The 17920-nt window shown below is 34.1% G+C and overlaps 1 protein-coding gene across 1 annotated transcript; it reads left to right on the top strand.

Moving 5' to 3' along the window:
* The first annotated feature begins 415 nt into the window (after positions 1-415).
* LOC133172585 (putative amine oxidase [copper-containing]) lies at positions 416-9251 on the top strand. The gene is made up of 3 exons (XM_061307512.1): positions 416-650; positions 5354-7493; positions 8040-9251. Exons 2-3 carry the CDS (start codon positions 5370-5372, stop codon positions 8358-8360), a joined length of 2445 nt encoding a protein of 814 aa, XP_061163496.1. The 5' UTR covers positions 416-650; positions 5354-5369; the 3' UTR covers positions 8361-9251.
* Positions 9252-17920: the final 8669 nt, after the last annotated feature.

Below are 17920 nucleotides of genomic sequence, written 5' to 3'. Positions count from 1 at the left end.
GGATTTTGAATAATAAGTCAGGTATAGCCTTTTCCTTATGGAATTCCATTTAAATATTAATAACAAAAAAGCCTTACATAACGTGTTGTGTTTACATATTTGCTGTATAAAATTTAAGAATTAAGATACAAAGAAAAACCCTTTCGTTTCAAAATGCTCCACGAAAATCGTAGTAATTAATTAATTAATGTATTTATTATCTATTTTAAAATTCTTACACATGCCAAATATCCAAATTAAATAAATAAATAAATAATAAACGAGAGACTTTGAAGCCATGAAACTTCCCTCGGCAAAACAAGGATGAAACACGCCTTCGATACAAGTCTAACATGCAGATGAATAATTCTTTTGCTCACGGGGGTCAACTCGATAGGACCATGTGAGGAAGTTTGAAGATTTTGTTAAATATTTTTCGTCTAGTACAGTTACCCGAATTTAAAGCTGTATCTCTCACGATTAACCCCTTTATCATCGATTTTATAACCGCCAAGGAGATCTACCTCAATATTTGGGAGATAAACAGGCAGAGAGTTTATCTCACTTTATTTACCCGTTGAATCACCGACGTTTTATACTTACCCATCAGACTTTACATCTGTGAACATGCGCATTACATAATTGAACTTTGAGACTCTTTTTACTACAAGGTAAGACCCTCTAGAAAATTTGCTATTTTTACGAATGGTATATAAATTTGTATATCATAAGGTAAAGATAAACTTTTTACATACGAAAAGGGGTGTCATAACAACCATTTTTAAATTTCTGCATCGTTGCATTATTTCTGCACAGAAAATTTAACATTAATTACAGCATTAAAAGCCCATGCATGTTCGCTTGTTTTAGTCCCCTTACTTTTACTACTTAAACGGCAACTTTGCTGACATTATTAAAACATCTGCTCGATCATTGGCAGACACCGTGACTGATTAACACACGAAATCGTGTTTATTTCAGCTGAAGAAAAGTTGAAAATTGCACTTGTCGAACTGGGAGACAAGCGTTTGCAAATCGGTAGATGTACTTTTGCACAATTAAACACAATAAAATAATACAAGGTGAGGTTTACTTCAGGGCGTATACGTGTACTTAAAAGGGAAAATGTTTGCATAAAATGATAATTTACCATAAACCAAGTGTTCAAATATATAGCAAGTTCGTTTGTGTTTATTTGTAATTAATTAAGAACACAGATGATTACATATTGCAGCGAGAGTTTTAATACTATACGAGTACATGTATTTGCCTGAAATAAATGTTTGATTTACACCATGATACTGTACAAAGCCTTGTGTAAATATGCTTTAGTCTTCAAATGATTATCTTAACTATGTGGAAACGTTGTCATTTCGAGATGAGAGTCACAAATAATAAACATCTGAAATGACTTATTAAACAAAGAACCCCAGACTTTATTAATAATGCTATATAACGCGTATTAATATTTTTTTAAATGCCTTTTTGACTTCGATCGACAAGACCTACTCTTTTAGCAGTGCTTATTAATATTATAGCTTAAAAGGTTTTTTCGATGTTGATCTAAAAGTATTTTTACTTAATAATAATAACAGGAACAAGCAAAAAAATGTAGTTCTGAGCAGCAAGTTTCACCGTGCATCCAGGCAAAATATTAAAACCCTTGAAAAAATCGCTCCTCGTTATCATCGCCATAGTAAAACACTTTTCTAGTCGTACGTCATGCTTGGAGCAAGGTTTACATAAAACGTACCCACAGTTGTCTATCGAGTATCTAAAATTGTTCAAGGTTTTATTTAAACATAGATACGATTTATTTGCTTTAAAATTGATAAATTAAGGTATTCTTTTTCTGCACATTTCTTTAAATGCACCACTCTAACAGTTTTCCATGGTATACAGATAACATACACAACTCCTTCATTTGCAGTCAATAAATTTATTTAATCCGATAAAACTTAGCAGAAACAAATGTAATTCTAAAATCTGTTTAGCCAGTGTAGTTGTTCTCATAGCAGACGAGCATTTACTTGACCCAATTTCACGAGCCCCACTTACATGTAACCCCAGATTCAGCAGTTGAAACAACGATTATGTGTACATTACACAATTTCCCCATATAAACTCCTTATACACTGATTAAATTCATATGACAATGATGAGAAAACGTTTGTTACAGTCATGTATGTAAAACGTTTGAGAAATTAGATTTCAAAAAAGTAAGTAAAAAAAGTGTAATCCATTTATTTTTTCTGATTTTATTTAAAAACCAGTTAATGCTTAAAATCAACACTAGATAGTGAGCAATATGATTCTGAAAACAGAATACGAATGTACTTGTGCTTTTATTTTATTATGGCTCTACTAGTGTTTGTTAAGTTCTACCAAAAAACAGGGGACAGACTCAGTTATATTTCACTCCTAAAATTAGATGTACTGATTCACAAGACAAGAATCTTGGATGCTTTATGTTCCTATTAATGTTTCTAATGATCTAATATACCTTTGGAATGGGTAGCAAAAATGTTGTTCAATTGACTACAAGAGAATACTCTGCATCAATGAGCACAAATCAAATACCTGCATAAAGAAATTGCAGACTATTAATTGTGCGACCAATAACGAAACAAAAATTGGCATCCATCAGCATACTGCGTGAATATAAGTGTATGAGGTAAATATTTTTAGGTAAAAAAAAAGTAAAGGTCATTGATTGATGGGAAACGAACTTCAGTGTACGTGTATATGGTAGAAAGAGTTTATAAATAAAAACATACTCATTACCTCACCTGAGCCAAAGGGAACTTTCCTTATGAAGAGTGTCCGACATCCGTATGTCTGACGATTTTCATGTGTATTTTGTCTGTAAAACTTTCACACTCCAGAACTTCTTGGCCAGTTTCAACTAAACTTGTAACAATGCATGACTGAATGAAGGGGATTCAAGTTTATTCAAATGAAAAGATAACCCCCTTTCAAGGGAAGAAAATTTAAAAATAGTGAAAAGGATGTATTCACTATTACAAAAGAATTGACCTATAGGAGAGAACAATTTCCCGGAAGAAGTGACATTTAAAAATCAATCTTTATTTGTTGTTTTCTACCGTATATATGTCTTATTTTTTCAAATTTGAGTTTACAACTAAAATTTATCATTTACAACTTCACAATAAACCTCCAAAGTTGGCCGAAACACCATTTTGTCCGTTAAAGCGTTGATTTTTGCATAAATTTTGGCCTAGAAGTCCTTCAGGGCAGGCCTGCCCCTAAATAAAATTGTGATATTTTGATAGGTTGGGATGTAAGGAATAATTTTAGATAGGATTTTTTTAGGGGCACCCCTGCCCTAGGGTCGAAATTCACAAAAAACCTACAAAAAAATATGTAAACTTGATTTTGACAATCTGCTTCAAATTTATACCGTTCAATCTGGTAGTCAGATTAGCTCATTTGATATATGCGCTGCGCTGACTTTTATATCGTGGGTACTTTACTTTTAAAGTCGGGGGTTCGAATCCACCTGTTGCCACACTTTTATAGTTTTAAATTTTTGCCTTTTCAAAGACTATTTTAATTTTTTTATATGCTTGTGTATGTTTCTTCAATTATCTATCCTTTATGCATTCCCATTTTTGATATAAGAAACACTAGAGAGAGATCAAATCGTAACAATCCAATATACAGTTGTCAGTCAGGCGGAACAAGTCTCAGTATAGCACACTTTCCCCGAGGACAAGAATAACTCACTCTGTGTTACTCGATACAGGTATTCTCGGCAGCATTGAGCTGCGATGAATTTCAATTGTATATATTCCTTAGAATTTAATCACATTGCTTTTATTCTGTCTGTGCTACTAGTGCTTGTCTGGGTTACATGTAGTACATGAATGTTACGTATTGCTTGAATTATTTGAGCTTAATATATTTAGAATAACATACATGTACAATATTTTAAGATCTTAGGTTTTGAAACAGTAGGGCTACATATATCAGTAACTGTACTCCCTTGGATTTCATTTAGGCCCATATGATTTGCACACATTAATTGCATGTTTTTATTATATCCAACTGAAATATGTTGTAAAATAAATAGCCTAGACATAAAAAACAGAGTTCAAGAGACAGTAGACATTACCATTATGTACAATGAGAAGTAAAGAAAAATATCAATTATTACATTTGGAGATAACAAACTCAGAATTCAATGAAAGTGTTCCTCCTACCTCTACTCACTGAAACAAAGATTTATGAAAAACAAATTGTTACATGTATTCAGCCTAATGTCATTAATCGGAACGGAAATCGACAAGCTTTTTGTAGAGAAAAAACCCAAGCCCGGCCCTATAGGTCAGATCCCTATTTATATAGAAGTGATCCTTTGGTTGCTTGAATGAAATATCTTTTTTTAGGGCCACAACAGAAACAACAGGGCCAGAAAAAAAAACTATCTTAATCCTGCCTTATATATTGCACATTCAAGTTTGTTCAATTTATGGTCCACAGGGCTAAGAATTGGCTGTAAAATGAAGTAAAAGATTTACATAGGAATATATAAAAATATCTTTAAGTCTTCTACTAAAAATTAATGTTGAATTGTCACATTAAGTCATATTCATATGCAAGCATATTCAGGTATTATTTAAGTCATGTCACCAAGTAGGGTGGGGCCACAATAAGGGATCAAATTTTTACATGGGATATATAAGTCTCAAAAACAGAAGAGCCATGCATATAGTAATGGATATAAATATGTTAGCATCCACAGGCAGTGCATATCCAAGTTTGTTCAAACCATGAACCCTGAAGTAGCGTGCGCGCACAATAAAAGATAAATTTTTACATAGTAATATTTAGGAAAAAATCTTAAAATGTCTTTTTCTCAAGAAAAGTAGAACTACGATTAAAGATATTAATTATTAAAGCATCTTCAAATAGTGCAGATTAAAGTTTGTTCAAACCACGGTCCCCGGGAATAGATCTGGGTCACAATAGGGGAATATAAAGGTTGTTTTTTTTTTTTTTAAATCTGCTCAAGAACAACTGGGTGATAATAAAAAAGTGATAATAATATGCAAAGATCATTAAATAGTGCACAATAAATTTTGTTCAAATTGTGGTCCCCGGGGGTAGAGAGAGACTATTTAAACTATTTTTTAAAACTAAAAAATGATAAAGCATCCCAATATTGTGTGCAATTTAGTTTGGTTATAACATGACCCTTTGGGGCTGAGGAGAGGCCACAAAATGAGGTCAAAATTTTTCAAGTGAATTAAGAAGGGAAAAATATCTTAATAAAATCTTCTGGAAGAGTTAAACCAAGGTTACTTGGGTGAGTGGTGAGCTTTTGTTTTACAAATATTTTCTTATCTTGCAGAAACTCGGATTCCGAGATGGAAAACAATCACGAAACTGATCCTCTAGACAAAAAGAAAGAGGACAGACCAGAGTCCTACAATGAGGACAAATCTGAAAAACACAGACGGACAATCGGACGTTTCCGCATCATGGTGTTTGCAGCTGGGATACTAATTCTCCTACTGTTAATCATAGTTATAGTGGTGGGTGTCATGAAGAAATTTGAGAAGATTCCGCCTTGCTCGTCAGGCCAAACAGTTGATCTATCAGAACCGAATAATCCGTCAATGTTTCATGATTTAACTTCCAAGGAAGTGAAAGGAATGATGGATTTTCTTTATAAACAAAAAGATCTTAATTTAACAAGACCAGTAAAAGCCAAAGTGAGATCATCGTACATATTTACAGCAGAACTCCATCTACCTGAAAAAGCAGACGCAACTTCTTTTCTTGATAGTGGTTCTGGACAGAAACCACCAAGACAAGCGCGAGTCATAATTTTTCGGGGAGACTTACTCATACCAAAAATTATGGAGATAGTCGTCACTCCGCTCCCTAATCCCACTCATTACACGATCTGGAAGGACGACATTCCTTTCCAGTACCGCCCTATTACTGGTCCAGATTATGGTGGTGCTATAGAAAAAATCACACAGGAGACTGATCGAAAAGCGCGCCAACTTTTACAAGAAAGCTTTGGTGGGTCACTTACAAATTGTGGTGAAACTTGTCTTACTTATAAATATGTTACACTTATGTCATCTGCAGTTAGTGGAAGAGATCGACGTCTATACTGGTTCTGGATGTCTCAGTTTGTAGAATTTTACATTCTCCATCCTATTGACTTCGCTGTGCTAGTCGATATGGACGATCCAAATTATTCAATTGAGAAAGTATGGTACAATGAGCATACGTTTGACACCCTCGACTCTCTTGTTAAACAATACAATGAGGACAAATTGCAAAAGAAACACTTACTTTTTCCCGATTTGTCCGAGACTCTGTTTTCCAGATTATACAGACGAGGCACCGAGTTCCCGAAAACAACACAGCGTCCACCCATTTCTATCGAACCAGATGGTCGCAGATACAGTGTAGAAGGTCAGCATGTGAAGTACATGAACTGGGAATTTGACTTCAGAATGTCTAGTACTCGGGGCCCACAGCTATATGATATACGTTTCCAAAACAACAGAATTGTGTACGAACTTGCTTTACAAGAAATCAGTGTCTTTTATTCCGGATATAAGCCGACACAGATGTTTGCAAATTACTTTGATTCAACTGCTCTGATTGGTCCTCAGGATAAAGGGTTAGTCCCAGGTGTTGACTGTCCGTCCCATGCCACATTTATGCCTGCTTCTCATGTACTGGAATCCTCTGAAAAGATGATCACATACAAAAACTCTTTCTGTGTGTTTGAAATCAACACAGGAATGCCTCTTCGAACACATCACTCTTTCTCTCCATTCCATGGCGCATTTTATGAAGGACTGCCAAATACTATTCTTATACTGAGATCAATCCTTACAGTGGTCAATTACAGCTATCTCCTTGACTTTATATTCTACCATACCGGGGCAATGGAAGTTAAAATAGTGTCAACTGGTTACATACTTTCTACCCCGTTTACAGCCAACGCTGCGAACTTTGGGGTACAGGTGAGCGACAACATCAATGGTAACCTACACCATCATATGTTTAGCTACAAGGTAGATATAGATATTGAAGGACCTCAGAATCGCTATAGAACTCTGGACATCTCCACTAAAGCTTCTGCCAACCGATTCAATCCAGACCCTAATGCAAAAATTGTCCAAGGTCAATTCGTGGTTTCTGAGAAAAAGACGGAAAGCGAAGCTGCATACAAGTATAATTTTGATACCCCAAAGTACCACTTGTTCTACAGCAATTTGAAAAGCAATAAGTTCGGGGTTCCAAGATCATACAGGCTGCTGAGTCGAGGAATGAGTAAACAACTGTTACCAGAAGGCGAGGGGAACGAACCGGCCATGGCCTGGATGCGCTATCAAATGGCGGTCACCAAACGGAAAGAAAATGAAAGAATATGTAGTTCCATATATAGTGGATTGGACGCTAAATCACCAGTTGTCAATTTTGACGACTACTTGAACGACAATGAAAATATTGTAGATGAGGTGAGTATTTATTTTATCCAGAAACAATGATAGCATTATGTCTTACGAATATTCTAGTGACTTAACTGGTCAACAACATGAAAATCAAATGAAATTTACATCTTCTCCTATGGGAGGAGACACACTGCATTTTACATGGTCTTCCGTTAAAAAATCGTACCTACTAATATAATTAGTTTCTCATCGTTTTGCTTCCTCGTCTGTCAGTTATGAAAACTAATGTAAACGTACTTATTTTAGCGGATATTATATTTTAGCGCCCTTAATGCTACTTCTTGTTCGCTAATCCATTCACTAATATCGTTGTAAAAACTCCAGTGCGCCAATTTAGGATTGAGCAAATCAGTTGAAGATGACAAGAGTGCTAATTTATTTATGTTTACAGTATAATTCCCAAATAACTTTTTTCAGGTCAGGTCTCTATAATGTACATATATTTCAGCATATTCTGATATATGTAATTGTCTTTATTATTTTCGAAAGCATTGAGTTAATCTATTTTATGTGGAAGTTAGTATACGTACCGGTATTGCCGTTTCTTTGCAGGATTTGGTTGCTTGGGTGAGTATGGGCGTCCAGCACATCCCCCATACAGAGGATCTCCCTGTAACTCACACACCAGGCATGGATCTCAGTTTTTTCCTGTTACCGTATAATTATTTTCCAGAAGACCCTGCAATGGGATCACGTGATTCCGTGAGGATAGAACCAAACATATACAATAATCCTAAGAGTGGAGTAAAAGTAACCGGATTTGATAAAGAAGATCTTCAATGTAAACCCCCTGTAAACAATTATCAGCAAGCCGTAGAAGCTGATCCGGGTATTTTGTTTGAAAGTTCGGATGGACAATCCACATCAATATAAATATGTATGTACATGTACATCAGAAACAGTTGAAGACTGGATTTGTAAAAGAGCTGGTGAATGAAATGGTTTTGGATGCAAGTCTTGGCTAACGTCATGAATGTTTAGAATATCATCCAAAGTTTCATGTGTGTATTTCACTGTGTGCATAAAGTGTTATGCTTAAGAATCATTGAATTAGTATATTTAATTATATTTTTGGGATTGGGCAATTATACACTTATCCACTGGCTGAAAGTACGATCGTTTTTTTAACCGTGTAAGGAAAGAAAAAGTACCTGTTACGAGTAAATGATAAATAAGATTTCCCATTCACACAAAGAGAGGGAAGTGTAATTTTACCGATGTACATATTTCCTGAGGGTTGAATAGCACATTTTATACCCCAGGGTATAGTTTTGTTGAACTCTGCAGTATTAAGGAAATCGCCAACCAATCATAATGCAGGTTAAACCATTCGATATTGTTGTCAAAATTTGAATGTAAAATTTCTGAGGGTGGAAAGTGTACCAGTATTTTATACCCATTTGTATATTTTTGCTATATATGAAAAATTTTAGACTATAAAATAGTAGTTTTACCTCCTAACTTTATCTAAGGAACATTTAAACAGTAGTAAAATGAGTAAAAAAAATAATTTTAAGAAAAAACTTATTCATAAGGCGGTCTGAACTTATATTATCGAAGTCTATCGTAATTCCATCAAAAGTTTTGCATATAGGTAGTCTACAATTTACTGAACATTTGCAGTATATTTACTGGGATTTTGCATAATTTTTTTAACCATCGTATGTAACATATAGATAATGTTATGTATTTTGTAACAATTTCTATGTATTTTTCTGTAATGTTTTTCAAATAATAAATACATTGTAATTCTTTATTGCTGAACGTGTTTTTTCACATGTTTATATACTTGCTTATGCCTTTTTGCTCCAGAGAGGAGCATAGATCACTAATAATACCCTTCCACTTCTTCCCGTCTTGGGTTAGCCTTTCCAGTTGGTGTCATTTGCATCCTCCCTTCTCCATTTCAACGAAGCTGGGGTGGATATAGTATAGGACTTATTCTCAACCACACAAGCATTACAGTAACGCTTGTGTGGGTGAGAGTAAGTCTATATAATATGCCATTTTGCATTCCTGTGTAAGTGATTTTCATGATATTTTTATTTGTCCGAAAATTTTTGTAATTTTGTGAAAAATATATGGCATCATTTAAAAAATCTTCTTCTCCAGAACCACTGTGCTTGAAAGTATGAAACTTATATGGAAGCATCCTCAGGTAGTGTAGATTCAGGTTTGTTCAAATCATGACCCCCGAGGGTAGGGTGGGGTCTCGATGGGCGATCAAAGTGTTACATAGAAATATATAGGAAAAATCTTTAAAAATCTTCTTCTCAAGAACAGCAAAGCCATGATTGGTCATATTTATATGGAAGCATCCTCAGGTAGTGTAGATTCAAGTTTGTTCAAATCATGACCCCCGGGGGTAGGGTGGGGCCACAATGGGCGATCAAAGTTTTACATAGGAATATACAGGAAAAATCTTTAAAAATCTTCTTCTCAAGAACAACAAAGCCATGATTGGTCATATTAATATGGAAGCATCTTCAAGTAGTGTAGGTTCAAGTTTGTTCCTATCATGACCCCTTGGAGTAGGGTGGGCCACAATGGGCGATCAAAGTTTTACATATAATACATAGGAAAAATCTTCTTCTCAAGAACAGCAAAGCCATGATTGGTAATTTTTATATGGGTGCATCCTCAGGTAGTGAAGATTCAAGTTTGTTCCAATCATGAACCCCAGGGGTAGCGTGAGGCAACAATCGGCGATCAAAGTTTTACATAGGAATACATAGGAAAAAGCCTTCTAAAATCTTCTTCTCAAGAACAGCAAAGGCATAATTAGTCATATTTAAATGAAAGCATCCTTGGGTAATGTAGATTCAGATTTTGTTCAAATCATGACCCCCCAGGAGAACAGAGGGGCCATAACAGGGGATCGTAGTTATACAAAGGAATACAAATGATATATCAATAAAAATTGTCTTCTTAAGAACAGCATAGCCATTATTTGTCATATTAATTCAAAAACATCCTTTGAAGTATAGATTCAAGTTCAAAATCAATACCCATCCACCCCCTCGAACCACTTTTATATCAAAACTTTTCAAGACTGAATTGATTTCTGCTTTTTCTTAGCCATTGCTCAGGTGAGCGATGTGGCCCTGGACCTCTTGTTTTTCAAAATCAAAAGACTACATTAAGTGATGATGTAGACTCTTTTGTTCTAAATATTTACAAATTAATGATTTAAATCTTCTATTTAAATATCTATTAACTCATTTCCCACGTCAAACTGCGAGTTTCATATATATATAATGCATATAACATAAGACAAAGAAAATTGATATATATTGCTAAATGTGACTTATAGGTCCGATGGGCCGGGTGTTGTACATATATGCTTATTTGTCTAATGAATGTAAACTTATTGTATACATAAGTCACTATGATAAAATATTTACTTACTTACTTACTTACTATAAATCGTAATGTGTCGTCCTCGTGGCGCAGTGGTTAGAGCGTCTGCTCTAGAGTCGCGGAGTAAGGAGTTGATCCTTACGTCGTGGGTTCGAATCCCACTGCGGGACATGGAGACACGTCCTTCGGATGAGACTGTATAAACCGAGGTCCCGTGTCCCAGTAGGTGCTGGCACGAAAAAGATCCCTCACTGTTCAAAGGCCCTGAGTGCCGAGTATAGGTCAAAATTTGTAGCCCTCCATCGGCAAGTGGTGGCGTCTCCATATGAGTGAAAAATTCTCGAGAGGGACGTTGAAACAACAAATCAATCAATCAATCAATCGTAATGTTGCTATCTAGTCACCAGATGCTTTGTTTGACAAACCCTGCTTATCTCCACTTTATCTTTAATTGGTCGAGTCCTTTTATGATGTTTTCTAGTAAGAAAGGGCTTTAATGTTGAGCTTCCTGGTTGGTACATCTGCTTCTGTGACATATACTATAGTAGCTTGTTTACAAAATTCCTTTTGATTCGCCTTGCATTCTGCTTGACTTCTTTGTTTAATTTACTGTAGGCTTCTGAGACTGCTTGTCACCCTCACTTTGTTGTTCTATTAGGGATGAAAAGCGATTTCTAAGTGATCCAACTGAAATTCTGTCCTTTTCGCACTATTAGCTTGCATATTTCTCCAACTCTGTACGTTTCGATTTAAGTTTTACTTTTGCCAGTGATTTTCTGAGGCTGCATCAGCTCCTCTTTTACTCAAACATCCTGCAAGCTTCCTCAAAATCTTTTTGAAAATAAGCTGTGGTCCATCTGGTTTTCTGTTTTCATGTCTGGTGAGATCTATGTAGCCAGATAACATTGTATGGCACGCCGATTGCGTCAAAATTATTTTCTGCACAACGATCATGATTTTATACACGAGCTTGATGAAAAATATACACGAGTAAAATAAAAATGCACGTATCGGTAAAAATTGCACATAGTTTGAAAGATTTTTTCACAAACATAACGAAAAATACACGAATCCGAAATTTTTTACACGATTAAGGGGTATCAAATGCACAAACGTAAAATCAAAAAATTGCACGAGCAGAGGAAACTAAAAATCACACAAACAATTTTACTGCGCATATCATTATTATGCACATGAATATTCACTGTGTTCTTGCTTTTCTGTACTCTTTATCTCTTCATGAATGCTGGATGTAATCGAGAGAAAATGGCGTTGACGATGATATGCATGTTTGTTTGCTTCTTTATCATGTTTATTTTTTTGCTAAAACTCGGTTTGATTTCTAGCTAATGCCAATCGTACGGATGAAGTGTTTTCTTGTGAACTGTGTGAAAAAAAATTAAAAGTTATTCGGAGATATCATATTTTTCTTATATTGACCTAGATCCTAGCCAAAATATGGAGGTATTATATGATGCCGGACATAAATTGTGGCAAGAAAGGAATCGCATGTATTAACACATGCATAACTAGTGCTAATTGTAACGGGAACCGTTACAGATGTTCCCCAAACGGCTCCCCGATCCCTTATAATGCCCCATTCCCTACAAGCTTCAATAAATTAGACAATACTTTTGTAATATAAATGGATACTTTATTTTTAAGGGTATTTGATTGGAAAACTACTCCGATATAGCCATATGGGTATTAGCCAATCAAATTTCAGCGCATGTGCTTGCACATCTTTTCTACATTTTTCACATTAATTTTCTTATAGTGTCTCACAATACATACATTTGTGTTAAATATCAAAGAATTTCATTGAAAAATAAGAGAGATGTAACCCTTTACTTATTAGCCAATCAGAAATCAGCATACGCGCATGCATGGCCTTGCATTCAATTTTGATAGTATCATATTGTATGAGCTCTATGTGCCTATCCATTTCGTAAATTTCATCCTGTTTTGTTGAACACCAAGGGAGTTATAGACATTTAAAGTTTCAACCAATCAGATTGCAGCACACCTGCATGCGCGTGTTTTCAAGAAATTTCCTATATAACATGTTGTAGCATCTTATAATATATACTTATATTCTAAATTTCAAAGTATTTTGTGAAAAAACAAGGAAATTATTGAGATTTTTGTATCAGCCAATCAGAGAAGAGCGCACGTGCATGCGCGTGAGTTCATGCTAATTTGACCATGTTATCTTGTCTAGACTACTAATATATCTTTATATTTTGAGTTTCAAAGCAATTCATCAAGAAATACAAAAGTTACGGCTTCATCAAGTATATCAGTCATTTCACTCATTGCAAGCGCGCGCACGTGCATGCATGTGCGCGCAAAATGACCTTCGTTCCGAACACCTACACAACATGCCTATTAACCCTAAAAAGGTTTCATGTCAATCGGATGAGTGGTTCTATGAGAACACTCCCGGACAAAAAAGTACCGGAGAAGAAAGTAGAAAAAAAGAATAATAATAATAACTAGACTCTTGTTGCCATGGCAACAAAAAAGTCTTCCGTTCTTCTAAATCTGTAAGAATTTGCTTTTTTCTGTGTAAAAAACATACATATCATATTTACTGTGAAAGAAAAAAATAACTGGAAAAAAGTCCTTTCAGTACTTAAGGTACTTTGATTTTCATTATCAATCTTGTATAATACATTTGGCACCTATAAGAGATATACGTATATCATTAGCAATTTAAAAAAAAAATGTTTGCAATCATTTCTAAGACAAACAAACAGACGAACGAACACCGTACTATCATAAACTTCACTGTGTGTATCTTTTGGCATAATTGTGATGGTGTTATAAAAAAGTATAATGAATTAAGTTAGTATCACATTAAACGTAAAGTCACTGAGTTTTGTAAAGTTATAATATCAAGATTTGACAACATACCTATAAGACAAATTATTCAATTACAGTAATTCTTCAGCAATCGATTGATTGATTGATTGATTGATTGATTATACGTATGTTGTTTAACGTCCCTCTCCAGAATTTTTCACTCACATGGAGACGCCACCACTCGCCGGTGGAGACTGTAAATTTTTGTCCTATACTTTGGCATTTATCGCAATTGAGCAGTGGGGAATCTTTTTTATGCCAGCATCTTCTGCGACAAGGGACCTCGATTTATACGATCTCATCCAAAGGACCGGTCTCCACGTCCCACAATCGAAGTTCATAATACCGAGATATTTTATTTTTTATTTTATTCTATTTTTTTCACAAGTTTGTTGCAGCAGATTTACTTAAAGATCATACTTCAAGATCATTTCGAACTCAGGCTACTTAATTGCAGTGCATACAGCGTCAAGTGATTTTGATTGACAGGTCAACACACGTGCACTTCGTGTGATACTTTTTAAGCTGAAAAATATACAGGATGTGACCATGACTGACTATGAAATCAGAAAACATCAAATAAAGAATGGGTGTGACCGATAAAGAACTAATTTTTGGTCTGGATCGGGATTAAGAGGGAATCTCTCCTCTCTCTCTCTCTCAGACATGTAAATTGAACATTTCATAATTATAAAATATGAAATTCTGTATACAGGTAAATGGTAATGTTATTCACATGTTCCAGATTTAAATCTAAAACGAATATATAATTCAAATTCAAGACGGGGGGGGGGGGGCTTCAAAGGAATTAGATAATTTTATGAATTACAAGGAAAAGTACGGATGTCAGTTGCATGTACATGATTATATATCATTGCATAAAATTGTGTTCATTCAGATATACTTATCCCACATATCAACAGACTTGTACAATTTTTTTATCATGTTTTTTTTTTCAAAAGAAACATATAGCGTACCATTATTTCACACACTCTTTAACTCTTTGAGTATTTCACAAGAATCCAAGAGTCGCCTTTTCACATCTTTTATAATTCCTTGGGTATATAGAGTATAGATCATGTGTCATAAATAATTTAACCTTTTATCAAATATATATGTAATAACCAAATCTAATCTATAGATTGATTTTCTTTAAGTGGCAGATATCAATTTATTTATAAAGTCTTTAAAACAGTACTGTATTACAATTTTCTATCGCTTAATTCCTTTTTTGAGTGTATGTAATATTTTTTAATATCGAAAGTAAAACTCGGAAATCGGGATAATTTCGCATTCAGATCATAGAGAATAATAAATCTTCTGCATTATAGAAGGCTTATAACTATCGTATTCTGAACTTAATATACGAGATAGATAAAACTGCATGCCTGTCCATCACTATAAATGTATATTCAGTGCTTATAATATATTTACTTGAATTAGCTACCTAGCATATATATTAATTTTTTTTAGATATATTCATGTGTAAATCAATTAACTTTCAATACAGACTTACATTACACTGGCAACTTCAAACTTTACATGCACTGGAAGCGGTAACCAACGTACTCTTAAATTTTGAAGAGTGAATATAGAACGTCTAAATATTTTGATATGGAGAGTGTATATGTCTCTGACGTCATCGATACTATTTCCGCCTTTATCTCGAAAGTTCTATTCTCACTTACAAGTCACAGTTATCTTTCTTTGCCCATTGTCTACACACTAGGTAAATAGGGAAAATGAGGGTACCGAAAATCTGCAAAATGTGGAATCTGATTTCAAAACAAATTATATATTTAGTATTTGTAGAATATCCTCTGTTATACATAATAATATCTTGAAAAAATATTAAAAAACAAAAAAGTTGAAAATAGACCAAACACAAGTCCACTTCCGGTTCGGACAGGAAGTACCGGAAACACACGAAAACAACTTCGAAACAAAGAGAATGTCATGATCTAATACCCCTGCAAATTTCACATCTTTACCTCAAACCGTTTCCGAGAAAAATTCCGGACAAAAGTCCATTTAAAAATTGGAAATTCGGCCGTAACTTCGGACCGGAAGTGAATTTTTCAAAAAACGGAATTTTATATAAACTTCATATATCAGCCTACTATCAAGTGAAAAATTGTGAAAATCTATCCAACCATCTCTGAGTAATCGCGCTCACAAAATTTGGGAGGAATAATAATAATAATAATAATAATAAAAAGAAACAATACAATCACTATAAGTCTTCCGTTGTGAACGGAAGACTTAATAATAAGAAGAAGAAGAAACAGAGTAAAAACAATATGTTCCCAAACTTCGTTTGGGGAACATAATAAAACGATTAATAAAATGGATTCTTCATGAAAATGATGGCAGAATTACTTCTGATTATAATTTATTTTGGTACTTCTCATTTGTACTAATTATGAATTCATTTGGGCAGATTTTTTTTCATTTAGGAATAGGAAATTATTCAGTATTTCTTTTTTTATTTTCAAAAAGATTAAAAAGTGGGGATTACCTAAACAAAAATATTTTATTTCTAATTATTAATGTATCTTTACTTATAAAATATGAGGATATCAGCTTACACTATTATGAATTCCTTCCGTGATACCGCATATTTTCAGTCATTAACTACTCAATAAAAAACAAGACATTCCTAAGGGTAAACGTTACCCTCATTCGTAATGGCGAATATTTGATAAATGTTTTCACTTTTAATAAAAAGGACCTAATAAAAGGAAAATATATATACTCTATGTGCTGTAGTACAAGCGGTTTTGTGTTTTGTTACTTAAAAATAACAAAACGCTGCTTAAATGATCCTGGCACTGGTAAAACATATCATCAGTGGCGGATCTGGTTCGTGGATTGATTGGAGTCGCAACATCTGAATCTATGTATTTTTTAAAGTTTCAAATCGTTGGACCATAATGACACATCAGAAATTTTTAAAAACATGGTGATTTACTAAATACATCTATGTACAGTGTTACAAATAAGAAAATGGGAATGGATATTATAATAAATAGAAAGAACATAGAATGTTAAATAATGCAAATAAATCATGCTCTTTATGGAGCTCGAGGTTTGACAAATATTTTCCAAGATAACAATTTCTCTTTACATTTCGAATTCGTATGCATAAAATTTTAATTATTTTCCGAACACTAAGTTTTTGTAATAACACTTTTTTACCCAATAGTCATTATAAAAAGAACATGACTGTATAATTATAAAATGAAAATAATCTTCAATAACATTCAAGGAACATATTTGATACAAGATTCACTTTTTTAAAAAAGATTATTCATGTGCATATCTAACGTTTTTGAAAATTCAGATTATGAGTTAAAAAGCCTAATCTATGCAATTTGTATTTTGTACGTATGCAGGTACAAGTAATTAAAAAGTTTGCTTTATAACAATCAAATATTGTGCATGTGTATCAATGGCATCAACCAGGTCTTGTTTTACTTCGAGCATGACTACGAATAAATATAAGAAAACATGTGATGAATATAAACCTCAAGAAATCTTTGTTTTATTACCGTGTGCAAATTTATTATTGTCAAAATCTGCATTGAAAATAAATATGCATGTGAAGCCAAGTCCCAGCTAATTAAGTTCGTCTTGTATGTCTTCTTGAATTTGGTCTTACAATATCGTTACAGTTCAGTTGAATTTCAATCCTGATTTCCGTAGACTATTATATGTATCCTTAAATTCTTAGAAAATATTTCAGGCACATAGCATCAGAAGGGGCTTGCCCCCCAAGCCCCCCCCCCCCCACTTTTTTTTCAAACATAACCTACTTCTTTTGTAAATGTTCACTGAAAAGCTGGTCCCCCTTTTGTTGTAGGATAGTTTATATCAAAGTAGTTTGGTATTATAATATGTTTCGAAAAGAAAGTGGAAGGTGGATTTTTGAGTTTGGACACTTTACCCCCCCCCCCTTTGATTTGGATTAAATCTAGAAATGATAATTCTTTCATTGATTTGCTACCTTCTGAGCTTTTCTTGACATCATTATTGCTATGCCTGCAGATTGTGATGTGCCCCGAATATATAATAAACTCTCCAGATGGCAGCTTTGTTTCTTCTCTCTCTTAACTCTGAGAAGTATTTTGTATTATCTAGAGTTTGAATAACCTCTGAAGGAGGAATTAGCCCACCCAAAGGTTTCAGGAATATTTGTGAAGGCCTCT

The sequence above is a fragment of the Saccostrea echinata genome, unplaced genomic scaffold (genome assembly GCF_033153115.1).
Source record: "Saccostrea echinata isolate AGI-Se365-2 ecotype Australia unplaced genomic scaffold, CSIRO_AGI_Sech_v1 ptg000002l, whole genome shotgun sequence".
In the NCBI taxonomy this organism is placed as follows: domain Eukaryota; kingdom Metazoa; phylum Mollusca; class Bivalvia; order Ostreida; family Ostreidae; genus Saccostrea; species Saccostrea echinata.
The sequence above is the reverse complement of the archived record's forward strand: the minus strand, read 5'-3'. Positions and strand labels throughout refer to the sequence as shown.

What these genes read in the sequence shown, in the direction of transcription:
- LOC133172585 (XM_061307512.1), top strand. Translation starts at nt 5,370, where the DNA reads ATGGAAAACAATCACGAAACTGATCCTCTAGACAAAAAGAAAGAGGAC. An exon ending in ATGAAAATATTGTAGATGAG is followed by an intron (nt 7,494 to 8,039) that starts GTGAGTATTTAT and finishes GTTTCTTTGCAG; the next exon opens with GATTTGGTTGCTTGGGTGAG.